This window comes from Colletotrichum abscissum (assembly GCF_030869225.1).
Source record: "Colletotrichum abscissum strain IMI 504890 chromosome Unknown Scaffold_8.1, whole genome shotgun sequence".
NCBI lineage: Eukaryota > Fungi > Ascomycota > Sordariomycetes > Glomerellales > Glomerellaceae > Colletotrichum > Colletotrichum abscissum.
In genome coordinates this window covers 139,428-156,191 of record NW_026850525.1, presented here as the reverse complement: position 1 = coordinate 156,191, position 16,764 = coordinate 139,428, and the positions used below count along the sequence as shown (strand labels likewise).

General features: G+C 53.9%; 7 protein-coding genes across 7 annotated transcripts; 4 read left to right on the top strand and 3 right to left on the bottom strand.

Annotated features, from left to right (window-relative positions):
* Positions 1-1,198: 1,198 nt before the first annotated feature.
* CABS01_04084 (calcium-translocating P-type ATPase) lies at positions 1,199-4,378 on the top strand (the record flags this gene model as incomplete). Its single annotated transcript, XM_060537456.1, has 4 exons — positions 1,199-1,316; positions 1,380-1,537; positions 1,606-4,229; positions 4,288-4,378. The coding sequence occupies 4 exons, from the start codon at positions 1,199-1,201 to the stop codon at positions 4,376-4,378; spliced, it is 2,991 nt and encodes a 996-aa protein (XP_060390301.1).
* A 284-nt stretch (positions 4,379-4,662) lies between these two features.
* Positions 4,663-5,303, bottom strand: CABS01_04083 (proteasome component PUP3; the record flags this gene model as incomplete). The annotated part of the gene is made up of 2 exons (XM_060537455.1): positions 4,663-4,806; positions 4,872-5,303. 2 exons carry the CDS (start codon positions 5,301-5,303, stop codon positions 4,663-4,665), a joined length of 576 nt encoding a protein of 191 aa, XP_060390300.1.
* Positions 5,304-6,388: 1,085 nt separating this feature from the next.
* CABS01_04082 (UBX domain-containing protein) lies at positions 6,389-7,951 on the top strand (the record flags this gene model as incomplete). Its single annotated transcript, XM_060537454.1, has 2 exons — positions 6,389-6,522; positions 6,580-7,951. 2 exons carry the CDS (start codon positions 6,389-6,391, stop codon positions 7,949-7,951), a joined length of 1,506 nt encoding a protein of 501 aa, XP_060390299.1.
* A 424-nt stretch (positions 7,952-8,375) lies between these two features.
* Positions 8,376-9,139, bottom strand: CABS01_04081 (ribosomal protein L36e; the record flags this gene model as incomplete). Its single annotated transcript, XM_060537453.1, has 3 exons — positions 8,376-8,538; positions 8,656-8,756; positions 9,083-9,139. The coding sequence occupies 3 exons, from the start codon at positions 9,137-9,139 to the stop codon at positions 8,376-8,378; spliced, it is 321 nt and encodes a 106-aa protein (XP_060390298.1).
* A 1,804-nt stretch (positions 9,140-10,943) lies between these two features.
* Positions 10,944-11,566, top strand: CABS01_04080 (uncharacterized protein; the record flags this gene model as incomplete). Its single annotated transcript, XM_060537452.1, has 2 exons — positions 10,944-11,308; positions 11,386-11,566. 2 exons carry the CDS (start codon positions 10,944-10,946, stop codon positions 11,564-11,566), a joined length of 546 nt encoding a protein of 181 aa, XP_060390297.1.
* A 1,030-nt stretch (positions 11,567-12,596) lies between these two features.
* CABS01_04079 (lipase) lies at positions 12,597-13,886 on the top strand (the record flags this gene model as incomplete). Its single annotated transcript, XM_060537451.1, has 1 exon — positions 12,597-13,886. The coding sequence occupies one exon, from the start codon at positions 12,597-12,599 to the stop codon at positions 13,884-13,886; it is 1,290 nt and encodes a 429-aa protein (XP_060390296.1).
* A 609-nt stretch (positions 13,887-14,495) lies between these two features.
* Positions 14,496-15,113, bottom strand: CABS01_04078 (uncharacterized protein; the record flags this gene model as incomplete). Its single annotated transcript, XM_060537450.1, has 1 exon — positions 14,496-15,113. One exon carries the CDS (start codon positions 15,111-15,113, stop codon positions 14,496-14,498), a length of 618 nt encoding a protein of 205 aa, XP_060390295.1.
* Between the last annotated feature and the right edge of the window lie 1,651 nt (positions 15,114-16,764).

Genomic DNA, 16,764 nt, shown 5'->3' with positions numbered 1-16,764 from the left:
TCGCCGCCCACCACACGAGTCTCGGTGGCTTGACGGTACGGGTTATCCATATCGCTCGACTCTGAGTGTTTGGCGGGACTGCATGGAAGACGTGATCTCGATACCCCGAGACTCCAAAGTGGGTGTCAGTCGCCTCCATGACCCACGTCTTCGTCCTGCCTTACGCAAGACATGCGGACGATGTGGATGCAATGGTTGCAGGCCGTTTTCCGTACGTTGGCGGCGTTCCTCGACCCTGACTCGGGCTCGGCGCGAGCGCCCCAAGTGGCTCCGGAGCGGCCTAGTGCTGGTCCACTCGAGACGGGGACGGCGGGCCTCAATCGGAAAGGGAACCTTTAGCCAGTCACGTGAACAAGGTGATTATGTCATTACGGGGGACTTCTACCACCCGTGCCACTCAGGCACAGCACGGTACGAAACGCAGGCACACCAGGCACTTCCGATAAATGATCAGTCAGCACTGTAAGGTAGTTGCACCAGTGTGTAAGCTTATCAGGTCAGCTAGGCGGGTACGTACTCCGTATCGTTTCCAGGCTGCCAGGTTCTTGTCAAAGAGCTCCCCTTTCCCCCTCCACTCTGCCCTACGCTCCGGATTATCGGCTTCCGTATAGTGGTTTTAATTGGTCCCTGCCCCACGTTTGTCTGCGTCGGGGCCGCAGTGGCTGGTCCCCGATATGGACAGATACGGGCCAGTTTGCCAGGGACGCACAGGTGAATTGCTGGGACCTTGGGAGTCTTGTTTCTTGTTACAGGGGCTCCCCCACCAGCGCTAGCCCTAAAAGGACAAGCTCGGGATCTTTCCTCGACGGCCAAAAAAAAGGTTCCAGAAGGGGCAGCTATCCGTTCCGCACTGTTACTGCTAGGCAAACACTGAACGAACACGTAGAGCGTATTGGAATCCCAGTGGGAGTTCGGCGACGATTTCAGCTTCCTGCCCCACCGCAACGGCAATAAGATACGCTGTCTGTTTGATCGCAACTTTTCCAGCACCTTCTTCTTTTTCTCCTTTACATCCTTAGCCTTTTCTTTCACAAGGTTCGGATCTCGGTTTTCTCTTTCTCTCTTCAACACCACTTGAAGAGTTCCTTCGTGTCCACCGTTTCCCCATTCGACAACAGACTCCGACGGCCGCTGCAACTCGGCTAGATAGTGACGGTTCCTCGACAAGACAAGTCCCGCGCGCAGCGCAGCTTTCGCGATGGAGAGCGCATTCGCTTCACCCACCGAAAAGGTCCTCTCAACCCTGGGAGTGAACCCCAAGACCGGCCTTACTGATGATCAAGTCATTGCCTCGCGTACCAAGCATGGCAAGAATGGTAAGTAGCTTTGCGACTCGACCCGAAACCCACGATAGTTTCGTGCTAACAGTCCGTCCACAGTCATCCCCGAAGAACCTCCGACGCCCATCTGGGAGCTCATTCTCGAGCAATTCAAGGACCAACTCGTCATAATCCTCCTCGGCTCTGCCGCTGTTTCTTTCGTTCTGGCGCTCTTCGACAACGAGGAAGGCTGGAGCGCCTTCGTCGACCCAGCTGTGGTACGTAATCTTGGATGCGAATACCCACAATGCCCAGACTTTGCCCGGCTAACAATGCCGATTTCCAGATTCTGACCATTCTCATCCTCAACGCCGTCGTCGGTGTCTCACAAGAGAGCAGCGCCGAGAAAGCCATCGCCGCCCTGCAGGAGTACTCTGCCAACTCTGCCAACGTCATCCGTAACGGCCAAGTCTCCCGTGTCAAGGCTGAGGAGCTCGTCCCCGGTGATGTCGTCTCCGTCCACATTGGTGATCGCATTCCTGCCGACTGCCGTATCATCGCCATCGAGAGCAACAGCTTCAACGTCGACCAGGCTATCTTGACTGGAGAGAGCGAGAGTGTTGGCAAGGACTGCGATCATGTTGTCAAGGATGATAAGGCTGTGTTGCAAGACCAAACCAACATGTTGTTCTCTGGAACCACTGTTGTTACTGGTCGCGCAAAGGCTGTCGTTGTCTTGACTGGTTCCCAAACCGCTATTGGCGACATCCATGAGAGTATCACCGCCCAGATCTCCGAGCCCACTCCTCTTAAGCAGAAGCTCAACGACTTCGGCGACAGTCTCGCAAAGGTTATCACGGTCATTTGCATCCTCGTCTGGCTCATCAACATCCCTCACTTCAGCGACCCCAGCCACGGATCCTTCACCAAGGGTGCCATCTACTACTTGAAGATCGCCGTGTCTCTCGGTGTTGCTGCTATTCCCGAAGGTCTCGCCGTTGTCATTACTACCTGCTTGGCTCTTGGAACTCGCAAGATGGCTGCAAAGAATGCCGTCGTCAGAAGCTTGCCGTCCGTGGAGACCCTTGGAAGCTGCAGCGTCATTTGCTCCGACAAGACCGGTACCCTCACCACCAACCAGATGAGTGTCAGCAAGCTTGTCTACATCAGCGAGAACGGATCAGACCTCGTTGAGCACGATGTCGAAGGCACCACATTTGCCCCCAAGGGTTCTATCTCTCTCAGAGGCCAGACGGTCACCGATCTTACACGTTCTTCTGCTACTGTCCGCCAGATGACTGAGGTTGCCGCCGTGTGCAACGATTCCAAGCTCGCCTACGATGCGGCCAAGGGTACCTTCTCCAACGTCGGTGAGCCCACTGAGGGCGCTCTGAGAGTTCTTGTTGAGAAGCTTGGACCGTGTGCGCCTTCCAACAGCAACCCCGAGGATTGTCTTCACTACGCTAGCTCTCAGTATGAGAGCCAGCTCCCCCGTCTGTCTACCTATGAATTCTCCAGAGATCGCAAGAGCATGTCCGTCCTTGTTCAGAACGGCCGAGAGAAGAAGCTCCTGGTGAAGGGTGCTCCTGAGTCTGTCCTCGAACGCTGCACCCACACTCTTGTTGGAGCCAACGGAAAGCGCCAGCCCCTGAACAGCAAGCTCGCCGATTTGATCGCCAAGGAAGTTGTTGACTACGGTAACCGTGGTCTCCGTGTCATCGCCCTCGCCAGCGTCGACAACATTGGTGAGAACCCCGCCTTGAAGTCAGCCAAGTCTACCGCACAGTACGCCCAGATTGAGCAGAACATGACCTTCCTCGGATTGGTTGGTATGCTTGATCCTCCTCGTCCGGAAGTTGCCGCTTCCATCCGCCACTGCAAGAACGCCGGAATTCGTGTCATTGTCATCACTGGAGACAACCGCAACACCGCTGAGAGCATTTGCCGACAGATTGGTGTCTTTGACGAATATGAAGACCTCAAGGGCAAGAGTTTCACTGGCAGAGAGTTTGAGAACCTGAGCGACAGCGAGGCAAACGAAGCTGCCCGAAACGCATCCCTCTTCTCCCGTGTCGAGCCCAGCCATAAGTCCAAGCTTGTCGACCTTCTCCAGCAACAGGGAGAGGTCGTCGCCATGACTGGTGATGGTGTCAACGACGCTCCCGCTCTCAAGAAGGCTGATATCGGTGTCGCCATGGGCTCTGGCACCGACGTCTCCAAGCTCGCCGCCGACATGGTTCTCGCCGATGACAACTTTGCTACCATTGAGGTTGCTATTGAGGAGGGTCGTTCCATCTACAACAACACCCAGCAGTTCATCCGCTACCTGATCTCCTCCAACATTGGTGAGGTTGTCTCCATCTTCCTCACTGCCGCTCTCGGTATGCCGGAGGCTTTGATCCCCGTCCAGCTTCTCTGGGTCAACTTGGTCACCGACGGTCTTCCCGCCACCGCTCTTTCGTTCAACCCTCCTGACCACGACATTATGAAGCGTCAGCCCAGAAAGCGCGACGAGCCTCTCATCGGCGGTTGGTTGTTCTTCCGCTACCTGGTTATTGGTACTTACGTTGGTGTTGCGACTGTCGCTGGCTATGCTTGGTGGTTCATGTACAACCCCGAGGGTCCTCAGATCAGCTTCTACCACCTCTCCCGTTTCCACCGCTGCTCTGCAGACTTCCCTGAGATTGGCTGCCAGATGTTCTCCAACAGCTCCGCCAAGTCCGCCTCGACCGTCTCGCTCTCCATTCTGGTCGTCATCGAGATGTTCAACGCCATGAACGCGCTGTCCTCGAGCGAGTCTCTGCTATCCCTGCCTCTTTGGGCTAACATGAAGCTTGTCTATGCCATTACTCTTTCAATGGCTCTTCACTTCGCCCTGCTCTACACTCCTTTCCTCCAGAACCTGTTCTCCATCCTTCCCTTGAACTGGTTGGAGTGGAAGGCGGTCTTGTACATCAGCGCCCCTGTTATGTAAGTCGACCATCATTCTCGCTCGCTCATCTACTGTTGCTGACTCTGTTCTTTTTAGTCTCATTGATGAGGTCCTCAAGGCTATTGAGAGATCGTACTTCAGTCAGAAGAAGGCGATCAAGTCTACCAAGGCAAAGAAGGAGAATTAGATGGTTAGAGGCCAGCCCAAAGCTAGACCATAGATCACTTGTACCATAGTAGTAGCCCTGGCAACATTGCACAGAGCTGTACATAGACCACAGCAGCCAACATCCAGGCATTAAAGTCACAAATAAGGATGTAAATCAAGGTCGTTTGTCTAGTTCATGCAGGCTTCGGCAGCCATCTCATAGTGGATCACGTCCATCTATTGGTACAAGCTAGGTAGAACCCGTCCACTTGTAGCGGTTCTATCAAGTTTTCTCTTCCTCAACACCGAGTTCCTCCGCAAGAATTAGTCTTGTCTGCCCTTGAGCAGTCTCTTGGTGACCTTGTCCTTCTCAATAATGTACACGTGCGCTCCCCATCCGGATAGTGCATCTCGGTCAACGGCGTTCAGAAGCGACTGGGAGATGGTTTCGAAGAGCTCATCAGGGCCCTGTGTGACGTCCACGTTAGTTTCTGCTAGAATTCCTGGATCATGATTCGCCATATGCCACGTACCAGATCCGGCTCCCATAAGCTCTCGCACATGCCGAACAGCTGTTCAGACGCCGTACCAGAGACGATGAAGTCCTTGGCGAAGTCGATGCAGCCGATGCTGTCAAAGCCGCAGATGAAGGGCTTGCCCGTCTTGGGGTCAAGGCCGGCGACGACGGGGGAGACGAAGTACGGGCCGAAGCGGCGCTCGTAGAGGGAGGAGCTGACGAGGTTGGCGAAGGTGGTCGGGGCGATGTTGCGCTCCTCGCGGAGGCGGTACATGTTGACCTTGTAGCGGAAGAGGTCGCCGACGGTCGTGACGTCGGTGGCGAGGCCGGTGAGACCGAGGAAGACGTCGCCGTACTGGAAGATTTTGGGGAAGTTGTTGGAGACGGTGAGGGCTTGGAGGCCGAGACGGAGATCGCAGGCTATTGCGACACAGTCCTTGCCGACCATTGCGACGCAAGCACCGCCATCTGAGAGGGAGAGGAGGTTAGGAATTGGTGATTCGATAGAGAGAAGATAGGGCCTATATGGAGGTTAAGAGGAAGACAAACTGATGGAGAAGGGAGAGCTCTGGGACTTTGGTTAGCTGGAGGGGGTTTCCTTTTGCATCTCGAGGCTGAGGAGGGGAGGGGGAATGACGGAAGCGCACCATTTCGGGCTCTTAAAGCGAGTGACCGCTGGGTTCTGTTATGGTTTGAGAGATTCTCAAGGTTGTGGTTTTGACCGTAATTATTTCGTGATGGATCGTAGGGTCGGCCGTGGGGGGGCGTCGTCGTCGTAGATGGGGAGTTCGTTTGGTGGTGATGGTGGTGGTTGTAGCTGCAATTGACGTTGAACCGATGCGGAATGCTGAGGTGTAGCGCTACCTGCCTGCTCTTGCTGGGTGCTGGGTGCTACTGCAGGGCAAGGCAAACACGCATGGCGCGGCCGAAGCGGTCGGAAAATCCACGTACAGCAAGCTGGAGCTCGCTGATTGGCCTGAGCTTGGCTTCAGCAGCTTTCAGCGTCGTGGTGCTCGATGATGCACGTCCCACCTCCCCTCCCCGGCCAGGGCCCGGCTCCCGTCGCCTCTGCTGACGGAGCACCCTGACTGCCTGCTTCCCAGCCTTACGTACCTCCCTGAATTACCTGTACCTGAGTAAGACTCATTCACCTTGACGATTCAACTAAGAAACGATTGTTTACTGTCCGTAGCTTCTTATTTCTATTATTACCTATACACAAGGTTTTACTTAAGGCCGGCTGAGAACGTCCAGTATACACTTGTCCCGGACATCAGGCCGAACTGGACTTCCTGACATTGTGTTTCGTCGTCCTTCCGCCAACTTCTACGTAACCAATACACCACCACCTGAGCTTGACGCAACGCCCGCCCCCCGCCGAGACTTGAACCCCGCCAACAACATATTGAACACGATACCCCGGATCGGATTTCAATCTTTACCGAACAGCAACTTCACTACGACTGAATACGTCTTTTTGTTGAAAAGAATAAGACACTGCGTTTTCGCCCACGGCTTCTCTCGGTTGCTACGATGTCGCACGTGGTGGTCATCGGCACGGATTTGCGGAGAGCTACTGTCAAGGTCAGCCCAGGCACCTACATGACAGATGTTCTCCAAGAGGCATGCAAGAAGCTCAACGTCTCGAGCGACAAATACCTCTTGAAGTACCTTACTCATCCCTGAAGACCATCCATCCTCGCAGTAAGCTAACCATCTGCTAGGCACAAGCAGAAGACAGTCGACCTCTCAGTAGTCTGGCGAGTGAGCGGTCTCACCCCCGGCGCCAAACTCGAGCTCGTCCAGAAGTCCAAGACACCATCAGCCGTTTCCGTCGCACTCCAGTTGCCGATGCCCGAAGCCAACTCGGCGCCCAACGGTCGTTTAATCGAGAAACTACCTAGCGACTTTACGATATGGAAGGTACTGCGCCAGTTTGAGAGCGGCGTCGCTGGGAATGGGAAGAACTTCAACATCACAGCACGGGGCGTTGCGCAAACAACAAGCGGAGGCGCGAGTGGAAGCGGTCAGATGTACTACGAGACACCAGTCCTAAACATCATGGGTCGGGAGCTTTCCACGTTTGAGGACTTCCAGAAGACACTGTCGCAACTTGGATACAATTCGGGCAGCGTGCTGATCCGCTTGTCGTTCAAAAAGACGGACCGCACGCTGTTCCAGGCTATGGAGGAAATCAGCCAATTCTTTTCTGAAGTTGAGGCAGAGGAGAAGAAGGCGGCCACTGCTCCAGCTCCGGCGCCCGCCACGGAGGGAACAGAGTCTACAGCAGCTGAAACTGCCATCGAGACGCCAAAGGGCACAACGGCTGGACAGCCAGGCGGCACTCCAACGCAAGAACAAGCAGATCAGGAGGCGCCGGCAGCAGATGCCATGGAGGTTGATGAAGCAGAGCCGACAGACCCTCTGCAGCCTGTCAGCGTCTTCCGGGCACCAAGCGGAACCACTCCCGCGGCAGCCCTTGCAGACGTGCCAGAGGACGACTACGCCCCGACGATTGCCCACGCCCAGCTTCATCAGGCTCGACTCCAGCAGAGCGCGCTCAACAAGAGACTTCCTTCCGACAAAGAGTTGGAGGCGCAAAGACAGGCCGAGGAAGCCCGTCTAGCGGCTGTCACCACAGTTCCGATGAAGGTGCGGTTTCCCGACAACACTTCAGCACAATGGACGTTTGGCCATGAAGCTACAGGGGCGACCCTCCACCAGGGCGTGAGATCTGTCATGGCACACAATACTCAACCCTTCAAGCTGGTCATACCCGGCAGCAAGGTCATGATTAAGGATGATGAGAGCGCAAAGAACCGCTTGATACACGACTACAAGCTCACGCGTAGTGTGTTACTGAGTCTGGTCTGGGATGACAGCGTGCCGGTAGATATCCGCAAGAAGCCCTTCCTCAAGGGTAGCGTCGCTCAAAAGGCTCAGGATGTCACAGTACCGGACATTCCCAAAGGCGACGACACGAATGAGGAGCAGACTGTTGCTTCGTCGTCGAAACCTGAGAAGAGGGAGGGAAGTGGGGATGGCAGCGTTGCGAAGAAACTTCCCAAGTGGCTCAAGCTGCCTGGAAAGAAATAGACGGATCATCTTTTGTACAATGCTGCAGCATTACTCGGCCATCTTCGCATGGCGAGCGTATTCATGGATTTGGAGTTTCATGGGGCATAGGGTAAACCAGATAGACTATGGTCAAGTCGTCAATCAGAGCCTTCACGAGAGTATATGATCACTTCAGAGCGAACGAAACATGAACAGTGTCAAAGAAAAGAGTCTGAGGCAGCAATGGGTTGTGCTTGAAATTTTGGTATTTGTCGTGAAGGCATCATCATTCCATGATGATACGGGGGAGTTCCGTTGATTTGTTTTTAGAAATAGACCACGAACTTTTATGCTGTGACCACGCCCTTGACCCATATAAACCCAGTAGTTTGCCAGTCCAACACAACAACCCCGTTGCGCCCCATTTTGGTTTTGACGAATTCCTCTCGAAGGGGGAAATCGTTTAGTGACCGACACGGCGGGACTCGGCGATGACGCGGGTCATCTCCTCGACCTTTCTCTTGGCGCGGCCGAAGGTGCCGAGCCTCTTCTTGGCGAGCTTACGGGCGCGCTTGTCCTTGGAGTTGCGGAGCAACTCGATAACGCGGCGCTCGTAGGGGGCAAGGCTGTGGAGGAGGGATGTGGTTAGCAACTTGTTGTCCGGTTTGGGTGTGGATGTGAAGTGCGTCCAGGGTTATATAATGTGAACGACACATGGAGATGGTGTGTGGATGGAAACTTACCCGGAGACTTCCTTGACGACGTCACGGACGAAAGCGGTGCGCTTGCTCAGGTGGCCCTTGGTGCGGGAGACACGGGGCTTGACAACACGAGCGGTGGTCTTCTATATTTCCGAAACAATCACGACCGGTCAGCGTCCATCTTCTGCAAATAAGGTCCCCTCGTGGGAAGAGAGGTGTTGTGCAGAGATCCTCCACGAGGTGAGACGAAGCGGGTGTGGGGGAGAGGGGACAGTGCCGCCGATTTCCCTTCTTGACAGAAAAGCCCATCCTTCTGTGTGTTCATTCTTCAATGTGTGTATCCATCATCGAATCGTATTTCCATAATCGGAAGTTCGAAGATTTCGTTTCGCAGAATTTCGGAGGGGCTTTTCTCTCAGGTCGGGACGGCGGCGGGGATGGTTGCGGTGGTAGTAATGGTTCGACATACGTGTCCATGGTTGAGACCGGTGATGAGACCGGTCTTGACGGGCGCTTCCTTGGCCATCTTGAATGCTGGATGACGGGTGGGTTGTCGGGTTAGTATTGTCGTGATGGTCGGAGGGGGAAAAGCCAAAAAAGCCATTCGACTACGAAAAAAAAGTTGCAATGGCGGATTGGGAATTTTCGGCGGGTGGGTTTGTGCGGTCACGTGGCTTGGGGTTTGTCAAAGGCTGCAGGTCGTTGGATTTTATGTGGGCTTCTGCGGGCCGGGCTGGGTGGGTAAGGTGGTGGAGTCCTTGAGAGAGGTTGGCTGGATTATCCCCGATAGGCTCTGATTGGCTTCCATTTCTAGAAGACGAAATACCCCGAGATGTTCTCTATTCTACGGATTAATCTCTTCCCATTGCAACGCCTCGATGAGGCACACGTCTATCGGTACAGAACAGGATGGTTCCCTTACGTGAATGTTTGTCAAGGTAGGCAGCATTGAGGGGAACTAGCAATTGGGAGTTGGTCAAGACAACGTCTTACAAAGATACGGCCGGTGGTGGTGCCCATCATGGGGACGCAATCCTCAGCACTGGTTTGACGGCTGATTCTCTACGCTTCACTTCCACTTCACCGACTTTCCCATACAACCAGCTCGCCGTGTATCCGTAAGTTACGAAGGTACGGTTCTGGAACCGAAGGCTGCGTCCAAGCTATGTCTAGGTAACTTGACTCACCCATTGCATGCATCTCGTATCTGTACCTGAGCTCAGCCAACACGAGCCAGAGAGGATGCACGCCGGGCCTGATACATTTGTATCTTCTTTCAACGGCCTGGCTAGGCCAGCCAGCCAAAGTGCTCACACTGGCAGCAGAGCCGCGCATCGGGATCGTCCGTCCAAGCTTTCCTGTTCACTCCATCACTTGTTTCCCCCTTACAGTATGGGGCCATTGTCCAAGTCCCTCGAATTTCAGACCCCTCATGCACTGAAGCCACAGTCGTACCTTACTCAAGACTATGGAGCCCCAGCCCCCTGAGCACAGCCTCTCGTACGTCCCTTGACAGAATAGTGCCGTCCACCTATGTCAGGCTGAACAGGATTTGGAGAAGCAAGGCAATAAGGGCAGTGGGGCAGATCTACGTTTACCCAACTTAGCCGTCGTTTGGCTGTTGGCGTCCGCTTCCAAGAAAGGGGGATCTCAGATGTGATCAACAGCCCAGGCGTGGACCAGCGCAGGATGCCATGCTGGGAAACATGAAACACGCAGGAGCCAATCAGGTCCAATACTTCCCCTGAATAAGGACCAAAAATGCCAACCGACGAGCATCAACCTCCCACGCATCACCGCTACTACTGCTACCATTCGTATATGCTGCATTAAGGTCACTCGTAAGTTCTTTACTAAAGTATCCTTGGAGTCCATCTTTAATGGCGGGCTGGGAATGCCCTTCTCCCCTACTATGGAGCTAAGAGGCCAACCGCCTGCACCTCAGCCATCCTGTTAACGCGGGCGGCTCGGACAATTACATCAGGATCTGCGTATTGCTCTCGCCCTTAATGAGAGTTTAGCCATGTCATCGTAGCCACCCCTGAATAGCGGTTTCCTGCAAGGAACAGCATAGAAGATCTGCTAGGTCTGTGATCCTGTGCTCAAATCGGGCCTTATTAATAAAGGTTCATCTGGGAAGCAGCTGTCAGCAAGACTACTAGATCAGCATAGTCCTTGACCTCTGATCATCCCATCTTTCCAGTCTTTCCATTTCCTCCTCAATTGTTGGAACGTTTATCTCTTCCTCTAACGTTGGCACTCTTTGTCTAGAAAAGCATACCTACAATCCTTGATCATACCGCGCTCGTAAACCAAAACACACGCAAGCCATGAAGCTGTCACTCCTCCTCATTGCCGTCCCCGCGGCACAGGCCGCGGTCTCATACATGTCAGCCGTTCCCGACAAGCTCATGGCCATGGTCGAGGCATCAGAAGACTGCAACCTACCCGATGACTTCCAGATCCAAAACTTTACCGCCGAATCAGCGGATGGCAAGACGGCGGACTCGCTCGACTTTACCTTCAACGACGACAGCACCGTTCTCAACACGCAGTGCCACCTCAACGCCTCATCGGTACCGGTGTCCGGTGACGGGCGGACACCGAGGTACGCTTGCGACAACGCTAGTGTGCAATTCATCTGGCAGAATGGCACGATCACAGTCATCGAGAAGGTTTGCCCTGGTGACGACGGGTAAGTTAACTGTTCTTCTTTCACACGCAGAGCTGTGAAGAAATCCCATGTTCCACGTGCTGACATGTTTCGCTCAGTGCCGCCGACTACGAGGCTTCCGGGACGGCCGCGGTTCCGTTGGTGTGCGACGGAGGTGCCGCGAACGGGACGGGCAATGCCGCCAGGTCACACAGGCGTGCAAGGAGGGCAGCCGTTGCATGCAAGTCCAACTCGGACGACATCCGATCGAGATTCTTCAGCATCCAGCCGGTTGGTTGAGAGGGCGGAGGAGAGTAATCATGGGATGAACGTAAAAAAGCAAACAAAAAGAGACGCCATGACAGTGTTCATGGATGATGAAACATACATGAGTGAGCACACGCTGAGAGGTTCTTGGGTTACAGTTACAGATGGTAGGCCCTAAACAGAACCTTTCCTGATGAGAGGAAAAGCAAAATGAAAGTTATTCGTAATGAAGACACGACAACTCCCGAATAGAATATGCAATAGACCTAGGCTTCTATCCACATTGCGCATGAGATGACGGAAATTGAAGTCATCCACACTTGTTCTCAACATTCAGGTCCCAAAGGGTCAGCAGGACTTCAAGAGGGTGAGAAGACCCGCCCCGTTGACAGCTTTTCGCGGGGGATGACAGCACAATCCCAGGTCCTTCCCCGGCAGCCACAGGGGAAGAGGGCCACTCAGGACCAACCGTTTGTCGGCAAGCGTCGCTTGGCCGCGCCTCTCCGCATTTTGCATGGAAGGCACGCCGTGCTTAGCACCTTCTTCACTGCCGCTTCCCTCAATTCGCTCCAGGTTTCTCTCTGGATGACGGAATGACCTCACCGCGGTCACCCTCACGAGATCAGCCCTGAGACGTCGGTATCCCGTCCAACTCTCTCCTCTCTCCATCCACCCTTCAGTACCCTAGGTAATACGAGTACATCGTTGAACATACGCACCATTCACATCCGTCTCAACAAGATACCTAATCTAGTAGGAACCTGCACGGGTGCAATCGTCATCATGCGCCTTTGAAGGGTCACGCTTTGAGGCTTTCCCTGCCGTTAAACGTGGTACATTGTCGAAATCGTCACGATCATAAACCGAACCCTCAACAGCCAATTCCTACCGACGTCGCTGTCTCTCTTCAAGCTGGATCCATCCACGTTGCTCAACCTGGTTGGTCACCTTACATTGAGCAAACTAAACACTTCTCTGCGCAATGTCTATCAGCCTGCGCGATCGATCATAGCCTGCAATTTCAAAGGGACGTAGACAAGATCGCCAACCCAAACGGAACAGAATGCTCCCTCCAATGCGATATCTCCTCTCCTGCTTACAGCTTGCGCCACTGGTTGGTCTAGCTTCAGCGACACCGTTTGACACCGCGCAGCCGCAGCCGCAGCAACCGTTACTATCGAGCAACGACACCAAGCATGCTGCACCCCCGTTGCCTATCTCCGTCGAGCTCTTCCGATCCCTCGAGCGCACGTCGCGCATAGTCGACATCACCTACTGCGTCGGCACCACGGGTATATCGCAGCCCTTCTCGTGCGTCTCGCGCTGCAAGGAGTTTCCCTCCTTCACGCTCGTTTCGACCTGGAACACGGGTGTCCTGCTGAGCGACAGCTGCGGCTACATTGCCGTCGACCACGGCGTTCGAAGGCCTGGCGATGAGGACAGGTTTAATGGCAAGGTCGGGGAGAAGGCTATCATCATCGCCTTCCGGGGTACCTACAGTATTTCCAACACGATTGTCGACCTAAGCACCATCCCGCAGGAATATGTACCGTATCCATCTCCCGATGAAGGGGGCGAGGCACCCAATGAGCCCAAACGCAAGTGCAAAGACTGCACCGTCCACATGGGTTTCCTGACATCGTGGCGCCAGGCGCGGAGGCTAGTCATTCCAGAGGTGAAGAAGCTGAGGGAGCAATACCCGGACTATCCCATTCACCTGGTCGGTCACAGTCTCGGTGGCGCTGTTGCCATGCTCGCATCTCTCGAGCTCAAGATCTCCCTTGGCTGGGACAATGTCAGAGTCACGACTTTTGGTGAGCCCAAGGTCGGCAATCAGGGTCTTGTAGACTATGTCGACGAGGTCTTTGGTTTGAAGGGCGAAAAGGACGAGGACATCTCGAAGCGGACCTACCGTCGCGTGACCCACGCCGACGACCCAGTGCCGCTGCTCCCACTTACAGAGTGGGGGTACAAGCCTCACGCCGGGGAGTTCTATATCTCCAAGGCAGAGCTGTCTCCGTCTCTGGAAGACGTCGTGGCCTGTCGCGGTGACAGCGACGGAAGCTGCATCACGAAGGCGGACGATAGCTTCTTCGGATCCAGGCTGAAAGACTTTGTCGAAGTTGCTGCGAAATCGACGTTGGCACCGCCAAAGGGACTCGTTGAGGAGACCAGCAGATGGATCAAGAGGCTACCGGGCTTCCCGGCTCGACTGAAGCTTTGGCAGCTGCTCTTTGCGCACCGGGACTATTTTTGGAGACTTGGGCTGTGTATGCCCGGCGGCGATCCGGCGAATTGGGGGAGAGACAAATATGGAGGTGGCCATGACAGTTTGCTGTCAGAAGAGCTGTGAGCCCCGAATCAACCTTCGGGCTGTCGTATAACAAGTGTATTCAAATGTGATAGTATGGGTACGAGTACTAGTTAGGCTGAAGGGGTTTCTGAAAATGCTGCGGTTGGTTACTTGTATAGCGCCTGTATGGCAACTAGCGGGCGTTTTTTTCTTTGGCTTTCGTTTCTGAGTAACCTGGACATAAATCAGATTGAGCAGCACGGTAAACACGAACATATCATGAATATGAAATATTACGTTTAATAATTCTCGACTGATATGTTTTGAGTCGTGACAAACCAGTAAAGCCTGAGTCGTTTTGCCGACCACCATCATCTATCTACCTTACGAATCAGCATCTGCCACGGAGCCATCCATGATGACTTGAGAAAAAAGGCATTACTCGATTTACATTCTACTGGGTGGATGATGTTCGTTTGTGGTTTATCACGCCATCAGAGTCAAGGGGCAGATACAACAGACATTGTTTGATTTTATATGGGCCATTGCTATATATCTTTCTAACACGTCCAAAAGAGACTGTTCTTTTCAAAGTTATTAAAAATTCGCCGTTCTGTGGATTATACACAGATACTTAGATAGAATACTTTCAAGGAGGGCCACAGCCGGTCACGTATAAACCGTTGGACTGAAGATTATGCGAAAGTCGGGAACAGCCCCGGTTGAGTAAGTAATAGAGATCGCTTCGTTGGATCCTTGGGTTTGGCTTGAGCCTTGTTGGCTTGGAGTGCTTACTTGATTAAACCTTACGGCTACCGGCTCCTCTCCCTTAAGTCCAGCTACTGCAGTTCCCACACTGCTCAGTGTTCGTTGCTCACAGTTGTGGGTTCCCGGGTTTTCCACGACCAGGTTGGCTTGCCCTCCGCATGAATTTTGTCCGCACTTCCGGGTTCGGGCATTCATGTCATTGTCACTTGGGATTTGGCGGGTGAGCGAGCAAAAAGAGAAGGGAAGGGATACCAGGGCGAGAGATGAGGGGTAAAAGGAAAAGCAGCTACTCCGTACACCAGCGAGGAGGGAGCATGGCTCGCAAAGGGGGCCGTGGCATAAACTTGACGCCGACGGGTAAAGAAGCACGGCCGTGGTCGAAATCGCGTACGGATACTGGGGATCGCGGAATATTTTCTCTACGAGAGAGAACCTAAGATGCAGCCTGCAAGTGCTGCCACACCCACCAACGGCACCCGCCCAGAGAGTGCCACGCGATAAGGCGGCGACCAAGGGCATGTCGCATGCGAGTCGCCTGTTCGACCCGACTGCATGGAGGATCCCCCCCCCCCAGGGCTGTGCTGGATGTGAGTCACCCACCCGAAAGCTGCCTATGATGGCATCGAGTTGGTGTGGTGGCAGTGGCTGGCTTCGAAGTTGGGACGAGAAGGGCTGCCGAGTGATTGGGGGACCAGATTTCAGAGTGTGATAGTTATCTACCTATGTTCGGCCATAGAGAAAGACTGCTTCGTCTCGCAGGCGGAGTTGGGTTGACGTGAGTTTGCTGTTTCCGTACATTATGATGGCAGTATTAGTCGCTGTGGTTCACGTTTCACTCGCAGGGCCTCTGGGCCTACGAGGAGACAAGCCGGGGATGGCGGATGGCACGCTGATCCAACGGGGGATCATCCCTTGGGTTGGAAGTTGAAACCGGTTTCTTTGGGGTTTAAGTTAGAAAGACACGACAGCAGATTGATGAACGATCGGACATTTTGCAGATTGGGCGTAAGCGGGTGGGCAAGGTGGTTTCGTGCATGACACAGCACAGCGCTCTCGACAAGCATGTGCGCGAGCGCAACAACAACGCAGGGAGAGCCACAGACGGAGCATTTTGTAGTGAATGGCACGAGTAGATGAAGACCAAAATAAGAAGATACCATCGTGGTCAGGCGGCAATGTAAACCGGAGGGGGTCGTGGCTTAGTCGACCGGGTGGCTGCTGCTCTCGGCAAAGAGGCACCGGGTTCTGCGAGGCAACGCAGACTGTTGAACGAGACGGTGGAGCGAAACCATGACTGACAACGATTGGCCCAAAAGCAAGACATCAAATGTGCTGCGTAGAAGCTGGTGTCGACGGCTACAAGGTCGTTGTAGGATTCCGACTCGCCGTTTCGACTTCCAATCTCCAATATCCAGTGTGCAATCTGAATCCAGTGGGCTGGTGCCCAGGGTCTTTTGACGCTCGCAATAACGCTTATTACCTCTTCATCTTGTGTGTCAGATGATTTCCCTTGTCTCCAACCACGAGAGATTCAGTCCAATTTAGCAACTGGGTAACAGACTACGAAAAGAGAGAAATTCGGTTAGATAGTAGATGTCGTTGAGGACGACTCACAAGCTAGGTATGGATTATGTGAGTTTGAGACAACTTGGGATGGCATTTGATGCGCGTCTTCGAGCATTTCGGCGAGATGAGGTAAGCCATCAGAAAAGCACTGTAGTTGATTCGAGACACGGCCCAATCCAAATGGGGTTCTGGAACAGCGAGTGCCACGAGATATCGTTTGCTTAGATCCGTCAGACCCTGGCATTGGGCGCCTGTGGCCTGTTGAATTGTGTTGCTGCACTAGAAGTTGCGCCATTCTCGTGCTGGGTATTCGTATGGGTAGAGCAAGCGGCAACAAGTTGAAGTGAAGTATCCAGCGACGGAGGTGAGAGGTGAACTGAGGGGAGCGGGCTGTCCGTTGATGGAGAGACTGCAGGGTGTGTGGTGAGGTAAGGGCCAGCGGACACCATCACGCGTGGATGCGCTTGGAACGGGAGAGAATCACGGTATCACCAGAAGGAAAGAATCACGAGACTCCGAAAAAGAAAATAAAAAGCTGTTGTGGTCAGGGAAGAAGATACGTACATGGCGGGCGTGTCGCAAAAACAGGAGCGGGGAAATGCAT